At 49.8% G+C, this 15,104-nt stretch overlaps 1 protein-coding gene across 1 annotated transcript in view; it reads right to left on the minus strand.

Annotated features, from left to right (window-relative positions):
* LOC144770295 (heparan sulfate glucosamine 3-O-sulfotransferase 3B1-like) overlaps positions 1–14,281 on the minus strand; it is a 51,962-nt gene extending 37,681 nt beyond the window's left edge. The window contains exon 1 of the mRNA XM_078654694.1: positions 13,139–14,281. Coding sequence (XP_078510820.1) covers positions 13,139–13,638 — 500 coding nt within the window. The 5' untranslated portion in view covers positions 13,639–14,281. The remainder of the gene's footprint in view (positions 1–13,138) is intronic.
* Between the last annotated feature and the right edge of the window lie 823 nt (positions 14,282–15,104).

Raw genomic sequence — 15,104 nt, forward strand, 5'->3', positions numbered from 1 at the left:
CAGAAGTTGGTGTAGTGCAACTGGCACTGGTAGTAGTAGCAAGCCCTTTAGTAATGGTCGTAGGTTAGTAGTAATATGTACAAAAATCTTACAGGAGGGGCTAACAGTAGGAGGAAGAGCGCAGTAGCTACTAGCATTAGTTGGGAATATTATAATAGTGCTGTAGTAATAGTAGCAGCACAAGGCACAGTAGCATGTAGTAGTAACAGCAGGAGGGGTGGATGAAGAAGTGTTGGGACGATACTACTAGAGCTAAGAGTAGAAAAGGTTTACAAGTGACTAGGGCTCCTCCCACCCAGGAGAGAGTGAGATACATTTAAATCGCTGACGTGAAGTGCCAGTGGGGCGCTTCTTGGCGCCTTCCAGCACTGACCTAGATTCTGACTTAGCTGCTAAAATGCCTCTGGATTGCAGCCATTGGTGTGTAAAATGCAGGTCCCAAGTTTCAATCCCGACTGGGCAGACTCAGCCTTTCGTTTATCTAAGATTGGTGAAATGTGTTTCAGTGAGTTGGGTTATGGCCACATCTATGATTTCGGGACAAAGATTCAATTCATTTTGTTGTGTGCATTTATTAAATGTAATATACCGTTAATTTTTTTTCCTGTATCTATAACATGAATGTAAGGTATATTTTTTTCAAAATCAATTACTTATTATTAAATACCCCCATTATGATGACACTACCACTATAATATTTAAGAGTGATATAGTAACTCTATAAGTGAACAGTTCTCCCAGCAGTGCCTCTGTGGATTTTTTTTGGTCATCCAATTCTAACAATTACGTAAATCAAGTTAAACTCAGAGAGTCAGTTTCTTCCACTTCCTTAAAAAAAAATCATTAAAAAGCACGTCACTCCCCCACAGGAGCCTAAACCGACAGCTGGGTCCCACAGTCTTTGCTAGGCCCAAAGGAAACCCAACTGTACACATCTAAGGGAGTCAGACGGGTGAAGTGAGTGAAACTCAGAAGTGCAAGGTGAAGTGAGAATGTATTTCACCCACATGCACTTGATATCCTTCCCTTTGAGCAAAAGCAGCCACCGTAGACACGTCTACAACTATAGGTGGCCTGAAGACAGAGGTGTGTTTGAGACTCAAGCACTTTACAATGTAAACTTCTGCAAAGTCCCGAAACGTGAGCATGTCGCTGCAGGGTATAGTTTCTACATTAGTCACTGCTAAACTCCCAAGCACATAATATGCGAGAGAAGCAGGAGCTATACTGGAAAAGTAATCACAAGGCATTAGATGGTTCAACTGGTGGGTTTTATTGGCACTCTGAAGCAGAGGGGGGCTGCTACCCACAGGGGGCATTAGAGGGGGCACGAGGAGAGATGATACAGGCACTTATCTCAGAACTGTGAATGAATTTCAGGAGTGGGAGGGATATCACTGTGATATAAATAATTGAGAGGTGCATATGCAGTAGTGGGGAAATTTGAGAGATATTAAAATTCCTCCAGGGTTATAAATACAACAGCGGATCGAGAGCTTGGATTTAAGCAATGCGGAAACCACGTCAGCGGTATAAATACAGCAAGAAGGAGGGAGATATTTAAATACATCTGGGATATGATCTGGTACAAACAATTGCATAGCTCGTCGATAAATATACTCCAGAGGGTGGAATAGGGCAATAATGTAGGGGCATTAACATTTGCCATCGTATAAGGAATGAATGCCCTTGTATAGGAGTGCTCAGCGAAACAAATCACCAAAAAGTAGTTTCTGGTAGGATCGATGAACAAACAGAATGCATACATCACACATCATGAGATTTTCCTGAACGTGACGTGGTTGGCTTCTACACAAATTGTCATATGGAGCATGATTGGTGGATGGGGATCTCTAAACCGAGAGGCGTCTACCTCATTGCTAGCTGCAGTGTGTTCAAGGGCTCTGGAAAGTGTCTTTTCTGGAGGCGGCTATGGTTCAACGGGGAAGGGATACTGTCTGCTGTTCTTCAGGAAGGATGAAGTGTTGGAGATGAAGATTTTTCTATTGGAGGCTAATTAACTATTTTATGGGCGGAAGATTGAGTCCCAGTGTTTCTTGCCATTGGCCATCTTGCATAAGTAACTCAGCCATCTTAAAGACAGGAGACTTGGTTCTGGTCGGGTTCAGGTTGAGTGCCTCAGGGTTGGAGGTGGCACTCACTGCTGCGATAGAGAGGAACTAGACACGAAAGATGAACCAGAGTAAATAGAGATGAACTTTACTGGCCAAGGGCCCCATCTGGGCATTGAGAGTTAATTGTAGGTATACCTAGGATTTGACCTTGGTGATGAGGTGACTGGCCCAAGCTAAGATGAGGTGACTGAATTAACTCGAGTCTGGTAGCACGTGCTGTGCACGGAGGAACAGCCTTCAATTCTGGTTCCATTAAATTTTGGGAAACTCCTGCCATCCAGGAACCAAAGGAAGACAAGCTTCATTTTCAGGTTAATCCTGCATCAGCTTCCGCTAGTCAGCGAAGGACAGGTAGATACATATATTATAAACACAATGGACGAGCGAAAGTGATGTTTGATGGAGTCATTTATACTTCGCTGTTTAAACATACAGTATAGGAGGTATGCATTCTGAGATTGAGGTTCTAGACCACGGAGACCCCATGAAGACTCCTGAAGGCAGATTTCAAAGTAAGATCTTCACAGAAACGAGGCAAGTGCAAAGACCCTCCTAGCAGCAGGAGATCACAATCCTTTCTCTCATGTTTTCTTATAGGTTATCAATCTTGGAGCTGTTTGCTGTTCCCTAGCTCATTATGCAATTTACTGATACTTGTGAAGTAAGAAAATGTAGAAAGGCCATGGGTTAGACATAATGTTGGAAGGACTGAGCCAGGATGAAGTAAGGCCCACAGTAGCACCGCCGGCACAGAAATGAGAAGTGTGTATGATCCTGGCAAGACTGTGATTCCAGATCAGCATCTATGTACGCATATAGGCCAGAGAAAGGTCCCTCCTCTGGTACCAGGTTGTAGGTGGACACACGTCATTACTCCTATCGCAGGCCATCATTTTTATTGGGCGTAAAGCAAATATAACACAATTTTTTTATTTTTTATTTTAATTTTCCTGTTCTCTTTCAACTGTATATTGAATATGTTCTTGTGCTATCACTATGTAAAGCGCTCTGATACTCTCTGGTCCAGCAGTGCTATATAAAACCTTTTAAATAAATAAATAACAGATATGAATAAGCAGGTTTCTGAAAAGGGACAAGCAAGGTTGTGTCTTCACATAGTAGCAGGCTTAATACATGGGGTTCCAGCTCCTCAGTCCAATATTTAAGTTTACAAAACTTGAGACATAACTTAATTTCAGGCTAATAAAGTCCTGAAAACCTCTGACTGCCTCCCCCCACGCCTCCCACACTTCCTGCAGATTCCCACATATTATTGAACAGCGTAGCTTTTCTTTGCACTAAATAAAACCACATACTCACATAAAGATCTGAGAAACTAGCTTCAGAATCCATACTTTGGCCTTGATGCCAATGCACAGCTCTATTGTCCAACTTACGTTTTCTGTCCCTCAAAAAACATTGCAATCCTCTTAAAACACTGAGAACTCCTCCTGAACCAGCATGGTGGCGAAAAAAATATAGAAAGAATGCACGGCACCCCCCCCTCCTAGCGCCTTGAGACCCTACGGGTGAGTAGTGCGCTATACAAATGTCTTGATTGATTGATTGATTGATTGACTGTACGCCAGAGCTTGAAATGGAAATTATCTTAGAGTACCTGTTTACTGCTGAGAAGTACCAGTACTCTCCCATTAAAAGTACTGCACCTTTGTTAAGACGTGCTGGTACTCTTCATTTCAAATTAAGGACGTGCAGGTACTCGGTACCCGAAGGACCAACACTGTTGAGGCTGAACCCATGGACATGCGCCATAGTCAGGGCGACTGAGTTCTGCACTGACTGGATCATCTCTCCAAGCCGGTGGCAGTCCTTAGCGTCGGTGTGCAGAGCAGCTGATCTGTCAGACCAGCTAGAAGCCCTTGCACCCAGATTCTAAATGTCAGCATCTTTTCTACCATACTCTCTAGTAACACTGGACTGCATAGGGACTGCCATGCACGAGATGCTGAGCCAACCTAAAATTTGACTGACTCTACACTAGTGGATGCTAAGGTGTTAAATTTCTCTCTCAGATAAACTTCTTATAATCCTAACATTCCGCGCATACTGCCAGGAGTAGGGCCTTTCACACTACAGAAAAATAGCCAACCTCAATCCAGCTTTAAAGTCACATGGACAATGATTTTAAAGTTAAATGGCATAGCCTTTCTTAGCAACATCTAGTGCTTTTTGGAAAATAGTGGTACTCACGAGGAAATGCTGCCAGTTTGAGAGGTGATTAAACTATACGAGTGTCTAGACGCAAGTATCAGGATGGTCTGAAAACTACAGGTAGGCCAATAATAGCGACTACAAAACGACTTTGCACATTTAGTTCAAATGTTTCACACCCCAACTCTAACGTAGCGCTTTCAGTGTCCCCGCCTCCTATTTCCAACATAGCCCAGTGCCCCCGAGACTAGAGAACTCCCGAGCCCCCCCCCCCCCCCCCCCCGCCTCAATGTCCGAATTCAAGTCTGAGCCTGGAATGTGGCCACAGAGGCACGGAGGCCATTTGGGGCTAAACTTAAACCACAAGGCCTCAAGTGCTCTCGGAAAACAGAAACAAATCTGCGTCTTTGTCCACTCACAGGTTGCTTCGATTATCACTTCCAGTCTCCATCAGAGGCCGCGGGGCGAACTCGCGACTGAGAGCCCCTAATCCAACTCTAAACAAACCTTGGCTCGTGCAGCTACAGGGAGGATTTCAGAAACGTGTTGATGTTACCCCCCATCTAACGTTACACCAGGCCTAAACCAACAGGGAGCAGGCATATTCCCACCTTAGAACTTCCAAAAACAACACCCAAACAGCCGCCATTTTAGGACGCTGTTGTGTTTGTCTCAGACCCAAACAGACTCCATGTTGTGTTTGTCTAAGTGGCACCTCTTTAATCCTACAGAAACCAGAGTCCTCGCGCTCACAGGTCCTGTCCAGAGATTAGCAGTAGTAAACTGTTCCCACTACACGCCCAACGGGAGGTTTACTCACACTTGCCACGTTCACAGTGACGTACAGCTACCCTGTCGAAGGACAGGAAAATTAAAGAGGGGGTCACCTCTCGTCTATTGGTCCTGTCCAGAGATTACCATCAGCTTCGCTGACTGCAGGCCACACAGGAGGTTTACTCGCAAAGTAGTTAAACTTCCAAAGGCACAGTGGCTGAGAACTTCCTTCCACCCTCACCCCTCCCTCCCCACCCCATTCTAAATTTTATTTTAGGATTTTTCACTTCAATATAGAAACATTCAAGCGACGTTCAACAAGATTTAGAAGATACATAATAAAATAAACCATAGAAAGGGAGCTGCTATTTACTTTCATTTTCGCTAAACTATATACGGGCTTAAATTTAACCTCTCCAAGAGTTTTAAAAATGAAGGAGGGGTTCTAGTGTCCAGGCCAGAGATTACTAGCAAAGCCACGAGCTGCAGTTAGTGCAGACCACGCCGACTCCCGCTGCAGGCCGACTCTTACCTGCACAGGACGGGGGGACAAGGGAAGAGGGTGCTACTCCCCATCACATGAATAGACACACACTAGAGGGTCACAGAAGGAGGCTGGGAGACTCGAGACAGGCTCTGGATGTCCTGTAGGGCTGGGGCAGAGTCAGCAGCACCCTGGGCTTCGGGGTGCATGCTGGGATCAACGCCCCTCTGGCCAGGGGGGGCGCTGACCAGAAACACTGCTGGAAGAGGGCATGGCATGCTGCTGCACACACCCCACCTCCCCCCAAGCCCAACCCCCTCATTCAATGAAGCCGCCACCACACTGCAGTCCCGCTCGCAAACAAACTTTGTGTATTTCTGTCGCGGTTCTAATGTTTCGTTTTCGACAAGCCACTTTATAAGCATGGGGAGCGGGCGAAGATTGGGGAGGGGGGCTGAAAGCAAGAAGCAGTGGTTTTAGGATAGATGTTGAAAAGTCAAAGGTGGGAAATATTTAAGGAAAGTTTATAATGAAGCAGCAGAAACAAAAAAGTTGAATCATTTATGTCGCCATAATTTCTGACTAAAACTCGAGAGTTTCGTTGACCTGTGGAGAAATCCGTCTGTAGCGTGTCTTTTGCCCCCACTTTTGCAAGGCAGAAGCACAGTTTCTGTCAGGAGGGACACGTTATAGAAAAGAAAAAGAAAACACACGACACCCCCTCTCCACGCCCCGCCCTGTAGTAAAGACTGGACACAATGAAGCAATTCTTCTTTTCATGCAGTTTTCTCCTCCACTAATCCCGCCATTCAGCAGTTTAGCTAGCTTGCAAATTCAAGTTGCACGCTGCCTTCCATCCAGCCAAGCCCCCCTACCCACACCCCCACCGACACCCCCTCACACTCGCTCAGAAAAAATCTCGCTATTCACCGATGGACACCATCTCCAGTCCCGAGCAGTCAGGCTTTCAGAAGAGACCGTTTGTCCCAGCGGATAGCTCAGCAGACTAATGCGCGTGCTGCTGCGATCTGCGCGACACCGTATCTACGCACAGAAGGACTCGCTCATTTGCTGTTCCTTCGGAGTACGACACAATGCTCGCCATTTTCTTGGGCTGCAGCAGCTTAGTTCATATTTGTTGGCCGGCAGGTCTGAGGCAGCAGTCCGCAGTCACTGCTCCGACAGACACTTCTGTTCATTGTGCAGGGTTGTAGTTTCGGGAGGTGTGGGTAACACCGTGCCACTCACACCCCTTGCCCCTTCCCTCGCCCACAGCCCACATCCTTGCACCCTAAAGTAGTGTTCTGAACTTTCATGAGGGGACGGCCGGCACCCCGTCTGTTTAAGTTTTGTAAAAACAAAACCGAAACTATAAAAACGTTCTTACAAAAGGCTCTGGCTACGTATAGGAACTTTTTCATGGGGCTAGCGTCGCAAATATACAACCTGTGTTTGTGCTTGTCGGTGCATATAGAGTAACACCCACAGAGATCATCTGAATGACTGCACTTGGATGCTGTTTGCACTCTGAGTACTGTTTCTGTTGCGTCAGAGGGTGAGAAGCAACCAGTGTTTGACCTGGGGGCCTTGGGTACCCTAGAAAAGTAATACTAATGTTATTAGTAGTAATGGGCCTGTCAAATTGCACAGAAACAGCGGGAGCATTAACCCACTGAGCTATCTTTCCAGCACTGATGTGGTTAGTAAATGGAAATAAACTATATTTAGGGTTATGGAAAAGTCTCCCCTTCTCTGCCCAAAATAAAGAACAAATGGAGGGGATACAGGCACATAGAAGAGTTTAGTTTGCCTCTTTCTTGGTTAACTTGAAGATAACAGGATTAGCAAGTGTGAGTGGGGCACTATAATACAGGCTTGATGTTTCAATAGGCCTCCCACTTCGAAGTGCTGCGAGCCTTAAATTATATAGCGCTACATACCTCCGAAAAGCGCAAAGAAGTATGTTTTTGCCTCCCTCTGCCACAATTGTACAACTGGCACCATCGGAGGATTCGGAATGCAAAATAAGTAACTATGAAATGTAGGTAAAAAGAAAAACACGTGTTCCGCTGAGAAGCGCCTAGAAGCGTCTCGAGATGCATCCAAGTGGCGAATGAATTCCCTATCGACTGCCATGGTAGCACTGGGCCCTTCAGTAGAGTGCGGTAACTACGATACTGCGTGCCATAGCAGGAGCAGGGGAAAGGCAATATATTGAAATGTTTGGGAACCTGCGTTGGAAAAACGAACTGCCGGTGACCCGCTCCCTCCCCCAACAAAGTCCTCATAAACAGTCCAAGAGCCCCCGCCATCTACCGGGGAGGCTGTGGTATTATTGTGCAAACCCCGGATAGCCCCTCTGCTTTCTTTGTGAAGCCGCTCAGGCGTGCACGGAGTTCGCAGCTTTGAGGTAGGCAGACAAGCCGCCTTTCATCGCCCCAGATTTCAAGAGTTTAGACTTAATAGCACTAAAGGCACGCAAAAATAATAAATAAAATCAATTTCACTTCCCCGCGGGCAGCTTTGTTTGCATGCATTATGCGGAGGGCGGAATCTTAAACTTGTTAAGCTTCCCTCCACTTGTGGGCAGGCCGGGGCTGAGTTTACTGAACTCGACAGCACTCCACAGCTCCGAACACGAGGGCACAACAGCTCCAGGCAGCGAGCCGTGCCCGCCGCATGCGTGTCCGTCAGTCAACACATGTCAGAGATCAAGTGGACACATTAGGGCACCTTTAAAAACACAAGTAGAACTCGAGCCGTGAAACAAACATTTTATGACCGCTGCTAGGAGGTGGGGGAGAGCGGGGTGGGGGGATGCTGGCGGGACACGTGAATTTGTTACACTTTCATTCTCCAAAGCAAAGGAGCGGATAATTATTTCAACATGGTGGAAACCGCTTCCACGAGGCGAGGTGCCCCCTGTAAGAACGCGTTCTACTCCGGAGTGCAGAAATCGCGTTATTTTCACAAATCACTGGCGTGCAATATATCCTGGGGATGGGTGGCCCTTTTAGTGGAAGTGGCTGGAAATCCGCTTCAGAAAATAAGGCGATCGATATTTTCTGCCGTTTGGGTTCAAATCAGAGTTAAAAGATATGTTCTGGTCAATGTGCACAGCATTATTAAAAATATTTTAACTAATTCGAGATCCCCTGACTGAGATGGAGATAAATAAAATAAAACTTCTTGCAGCATATAATTGGCGCCCGTGGTGTAACACACCCAGTTCCAGGAGAGAGCGAGGGTGTGTCAGTTTATGAACTCAATCTGTTTGTTTTGTAAAGCGCCAACTTGCCACAAGAATAAGCTTGACGTTAAAGCGCTGCAAAGTAACGGTGCCCGGCTGCTTAGCGTGCGGGTAGTTGAAATGAACACGATGAAGCAAATTATATAACGTGTCACTCCTAATGACCCATGTAAGGCGCTCTAGCACCTTTGAATAAAATAAGCGCTATATTAGACTGCACAAATAACAGTATAGATCTAAAACTACAGGCGCTCCAGAAAACAGGTGAAAACTGAACTTTTAAAACTCACTCACGAGTGAGTACTGCTCAGAAAAGAGTTCGTGGCTGATTATCATGGATACTAGCGACCCTGGAGAGCCACCCTGCAGCCCCCTCTCCCCTGTCAAGACCTACAGCGCTGTGAAGCCAAGAAAGCAAACAAGCAGCACGTGCTGTAAATCCAATATGCATTCGAGGAGAGAGATGGAAGAGTGAGCAGAAAACGGAGAGAAAGGGGATATATATATATATATATATATATATATATATATATATATATATATATGCACATACAGAGAGAAAAGTTTAAAGGATGGGAGAGTAGAAAGACAATTTATAAACAAACATGCAAACATACGTGCAGGGAGGGGCAAGATAAAAGGCGATTGTTTCCAGGTCCACGCGAGAGGAAGTATATTTTAACTTAAAGGGCGACCTTGAAGTGGCAGAGTAAGAGGGCAGCTCCTAAGAGGGCGCGTAGACCGGTATTGGCGCTACGCGCTAGCACACGGGCGTGCACCGGGTTGGGACAGTTTTTGAGACAGTAAGCACCATGGGAAGAAGGAGCAGCGACGGGAAGGAGATGCGTTCCCGAAGCCGCCTGGGGGGGGGGGGGGGACAGGGGGACAGAGAGCACCGTGCCGGTGCAGGTGAGACAGGCACAGAAGGAGCACTATGGCAGTGTAGGTGAGACTGGCACAGAGAGGGTTTTAGATGGATCTTTGTAGGAACATTTGGATTGAGACAATAATGGCTGATGCCCGGGCTCCAACGTGAAAGTAAAGCGCTCTCCTCCTCAGACCAGCGAAACCCCCCCCAAAAAAACCATAAACCAACATTAGTTTAATTACGTGTTACCCGTGATTCTTTGATTTGGGGAGAAACCCCCAGGCCTCCCCTCTCACTGCACATCCCATACCCATGTACGCGCGTCCCGTCTGCTCCACCCTACACCCTCCCCCATAAATTTTGGTCAGGGGGTAGATTTTTCACCCCCATGTTCAGTGAGCACAGGGGACACAGATTAGCTGCGAGGGGTAAGACTTTAACGGGAAATGACGGGTCCATCTGGGCACAGGGTCTGCGAGTTGGTGGGCAGAGCCAGCACAGCCCCCCAGCTTCCTCACATGCTGCGATGAGGAAACTGAGCTGCAGCGACTGCAGTACCCCCGTGTTCCCGACAGAGGGCAGTGCTGCTCCCTGAAAGAGGCGCGCTGAGCCTCCCGAGCGTGATGGAGCCTGCGCCGGCCGGGGGAGGGGTCCTCGCAAGTGGGAAATGCATGAATACTTCTGCGGAAGCGCCTGGACCTCGGGTCTAGCTGCCGGTAGTCAGCAGTTCCGCAGCCTTACATTTGCTAAGCAACAACATGTATTGTGTAGACACTGGCCTTCCATGGCACTGTGCAGTGACCTGACACCCCAATCTCCCAGCACAGCCCTAGAATGAATGAATGAATAACTCGCAGGAATATGAAGAGAGCATCATCAAACACATCCACCTGATATTTAGGCAGTTTTATTTATAGCGCCATGTTACCTTACGACCCCCACGGAGTTCTTATGAATACTTCACGATTCCATATTAAAGTAAGCAAAGCGCTCCCTGGCTCGCAGACGCGTCACCGCGTGTTCGAGGGACAGTCTCCAGAAGTGCTATAGTGGACTCGGCCTTTAGCTATAGAAAGACCCCGGGTTCAGAGGCGTGTGCCTGTATGCGGTGTTGGCCTCAGGGGACCCCTCCACGGTGAGTCAGGGGACCCCTCCACTGGAGAGGCAACGACAGTGAATCTCACAGCCCTCTAGATACAGTGGTCATTTTGGACGTGTCCAAGCCAGGGTCTGTCACTGGAGCGTCTCTCTCTAGGTGAGGGCGGAAAGCGCAGCTGATCCCAGGCGCTGCCTATGTGTAAAGGCGCTTTAACGGCGTAAAAATGCGATATTGATTCTTTTTAAAGGGGAAAGCTACAGCAGGCTGCGCCCCTCAGACTCGTCGAACGTGTGTTTTTTCGCCTCGTTACGCACCCCTGCGCTGATTACAAGGAAGATATTCAGTATTTATTTAGCAGCCCGGTTTTAAATCATGCCGAGTGATTTCCCCAGGGGGCCCTGAAAGGGGGAAGAGGGAAAAAAACATCAATGGAATGGCTGTTTAATGTGGGACTGACTACAGTGCGCCCAGCTGGCGGGGCACTCCGGGGGTCCCCCTAGCCCCCTCAAAGTGTGCGATCGGCAGCCTGGAACCACCCCACGGTCTGAACCCTGCGCGAACCTTTCCCAAAACTCAGAAAGGGAAAATGTGAAATCACGTTACACATTTGTACACACAAAAAGGCACGATCCTGCGCGTGCTGCAGAGTGGGAATAAAGCATGATTGTTCAACCACCGGCGGGCTGATTAATCAGACCCCCCGCCCCCACACACACACACACCTACAGTTCCAAAGAACGAAGGGGGTGGGGCAGACATAACAAATGGTGGGGTGGAAGGGGGTATGAAGCATCGATATGTTTATATAATCACGAGTTATCGGGAGAGCTGAGGGTGCAAGCCAGCTCCGAGAGAGGCCAGGCGGGGTCTTGGAAACTGACGGGAAATCCCGATGGCAAATGAGCGGGGGGTGCAAATCCTGTGTGTGCCATGGGGTGGTTGTGCGAATACGTGTGAAACGCTGAAGGCAATCGTAGCTAAAACCATGGAATATCGTCAGGACGCTATGGTGCCTGGAATGAGGCTGCTGTATAACAAAACTCAGTTCTGATCCAGTCACGAGCGAGAGATCCCCCTAGCCCAGGACACCCCTGTGGGGAAAGTGAGTTTCACAGGAGACTGTTGGCGCTCCCTGTCCCACTACCTTCTCACTCTTTCATCGGTGTGATCATACGGTGCTGAAATTCGTGGCTCTCGACTGCAGCGATCGGACGGCTGAACTGCCCCGTAAGCCACCTTTGTCAATATAAGAACTCTTCACAAATATTAAATGAAAGGACTACAGCTTAAACATTGTTAATGTAAATGAGTACTTTGCTGCTCACTATAGTATAGCGTGTTTTGTGGCAGTGGTGGAATTCATAAGTTATAGTTTTACTCTCTTCCAGGAGTGAGAACGCGAACAGCTTCTCGGCGCTAACACCGGAGATGGAACTTTACTGCAAGCTCCCGCAATGAGAGGTACACGCCGAGGGACAGTGGTGAGATGTGGGTGACAAGAACTCTAATTAGCACACATGGGTGTCCCATCAGGTCAGGCGTGACGGATAGCAAGGTGCACCATATGGTACTCGCTCAGTCACACCAACCCCTGCGAGTGCAGAGAAGCATGAGGCGCTACAATGGACACAACTGGAAGTCGATTTACTTTCTAAAAAGTGTCAGGGCACAAGTCCTGACCACAATATGCTGCAAAAAACGTATTAAAAAAAGCAGATCAGAAAAAAACGCACATGCCTGCAGCGTATCCCAACGAAAATGAATGGATTAGTGATTAAATAAACAAAATGTATTCTAGACCCTGGTTTGTATTTCAAAGCTTAGGGGGCTTACTAATGGGGAAACAAACAGTGTCTTGCACACGTGCACCAGAAATATAATTGTTACTCTCCCATGATACAGCAATCTGCACAATGAAGGTTTTGGTACCATGAATTCCCAATTCTGGCATGATGTTTTCCGGTAGCCTAAGAGGGCATCTTGTGAATTTCTCCCTTGCACATCAATACCACATCAATACCAGCTGAAGCCCTTTAAGTGTAGTGCCTGCGGTGCAAGTGCCCGGGCGCCTGCTCTAGAAAGGTCAGAATTCTTTCACCAATTCGTTCTTAAAGCCTAGGACAATAATTCATCCGTATCCACTGAAGTCCATGGATTGAAGAACCTGGAGGTAAGTGGCTACGTGGAGAGTGTCAATTTTCATTCATCTTTGCTTTTAATTCATGGAAAAGGAATAACCCACCCCCACCAGGCAACTATTGTAGCGTTTATAGACGGTACGATTGGTGGCAAGCGCACGGTCAGTTTTAACAGTCATTCAGATAACCATTCATTCATTGCCTGGGCATTGACTCACCTGTACCAGCTGAAGCCCTTGTCGTAGTTCCTGTCGAAGAAGTGGGGCTCGGCGCCCACGGCTCGGATGTCGGGGTGCACTCTCAGGAACTCCAGCAGGGCACGCGTGCCCCCCTTCTTCACCCCGATGATGAGCGCCTGGGGCAGCTTGCGGCTGCCGGCCCCGTTGTAGAAGCTGGAGAGGGGCCCGGGCTCCCGGGGCTCGGGGTAGTCCGGCTCGTCGGGGGGCTCCGGGGACGGGGTCCGATCCTGGGGTACCTCCAGCGGAGGTCGCAGCAGCAGGAGCCGGGCGAGCAGCCCTGCCCGGCCCTTCGAGTCCTCGGGCCCTTGCAGCAGCACCCCCGGGTGCAGGGAGGCGCAGGAGCCGGCGTAGAAGAGGTAGAGGCAGAGGAAGAGCATGGCGAAGAGCAGCAGCGCCTTCCGCCTCACTGGGGGGAGGCAGAGGAGGCCGCAGGGGGCGGCATCCGGGGGGCACGGGCAGCTCAGGGGCGCGGCTTCCATGGGGACCCCCTCATGGCTCAGCACATGCTGGGCGCCGGCCTCAGGCCAGCGGCAGGGCTGGAGAAGATGGGGTGACGGGAGTGGGACCCCAGGACCTGCTACACTGTGGGACCGCAGACCCCCCGCGGAGAGGCAAGGGAGTCTGGAAGGGCGCTGAACTCCCTCGGAGAATGAATGGGACTGCTACGAGAGGGATGGAGAAAGCTCCACGGGGTGGTGCAGCATCCCACGGAGCGCAATGGGGAACCCCAGAATAGTGGTGGGCGCTCCGGAGGGCACGAGGGGTTTAGAGCTGGGTGCAGACTTCAGCAGAGACTCTGCCAACCGAAGTGGGACTGGCCACCCCTACAAGTGGGTGCATGGGGAGGGAGGGGGCTGCGAGCGCTAGGTATGTGCCCAGCAGAGGAGGGGCACTGGGAGAGTTGGGGCGGCTGGGTGGTGGGGGAGGAAACCCTGAGGATGGAGTCCCCACAGTGGGGGCGGCGCTCAGAGAGAAGTTGTCTTGGATGTTAAGATGTGCACAGAGCCCGGAACGTCGCGGGAAACCCCGGCTGCAGGATGTGTAGGAAGCGCGGAGCTTGGAAAGTTGTAGATGACTGCAGGCTGGGGGCGACGAGGTAGATGCACAGTCCGTCCCTCTCCTGAGGGGAACTGTCCTACCACTGCAAAAGGAAGCACTGAGACCCCAGGCGCAGGGGGCACCGGCAAATAAGGTTCACCTTAGCAACCCCGGTCCATGGACATGGTTGCACACATGTCATCACAGACGTCCTGGGCTGAGGCGCTCCGGGGGGCTCGCCGTCCCTGGCGCGGTCTGACTGCCAGTGGGTGATGCTGCCGGGGCGCTGGCAGTGCTGAAAGGTGTCGTTCAGTAATCCAGTGCTGATGCCTGTGCAGAAGCGTCCAATGCAAGTGCTGAAGCCAGTGGAGAAGGGTGCTGGGGCAGCCAATGCTCGAAGCGCAGCGGTCGCTTCTGTGCGCTGCAGTGAGATGCTGAAGCAGACCCTTGGAAAGTGTCTCGGTTGCGGCCGAAGCCGTGGCTGCTGGCTGACGCTGTTCTTCTGCTGCTGGCAGCGCCTCCCGGTCAGTGTTGCGCTCTCAGACGGCGGCGCGGACTCCGCCTGCAGCCCCCGTGCTCAGCTCCGCTCCTCCGGGCTCCTGCGCGGCTCTGGATCCCGCTGCCCGCGCGCCGAGGAAGCCCGGCCGCGCCCACGTGAGCCAGGGGCGGGTTCTGAGCGCAGCCACGCCCACCCGCGTGGGCCTGAGCGTGCGAGCGCGGGGCCAGGCCCTGACTGGCGCCTGCTTCCACCAATCGGGGCGTGGTAAAGGTGAGGCTGTAGGAATACCGCGGGGTGGGAAGTTCATGGCAGAGGCGACGCGGATTGGCAGAAGAACCTATATAAATACCTGTGGCCGCGCTCAGGGTACATTCTGTTCCGATACCTGGGTCTACAAGCTGCTTGATC

This window comes from Lissotriton helveticus, chromosome 7 (genome assembly GCF_964261635.1).
Source record: "Lissotriton helveticus chromosome 7, aLisHel1.1, whole genome shotgun sequence".
Taxonomy (NCBI): domain Eukaryota; kingdom Metazoa; phylum Chordata; class Amphibia; order Caudata; family Salamandridae; genus Lissotriton; species Lissotriton helveticus.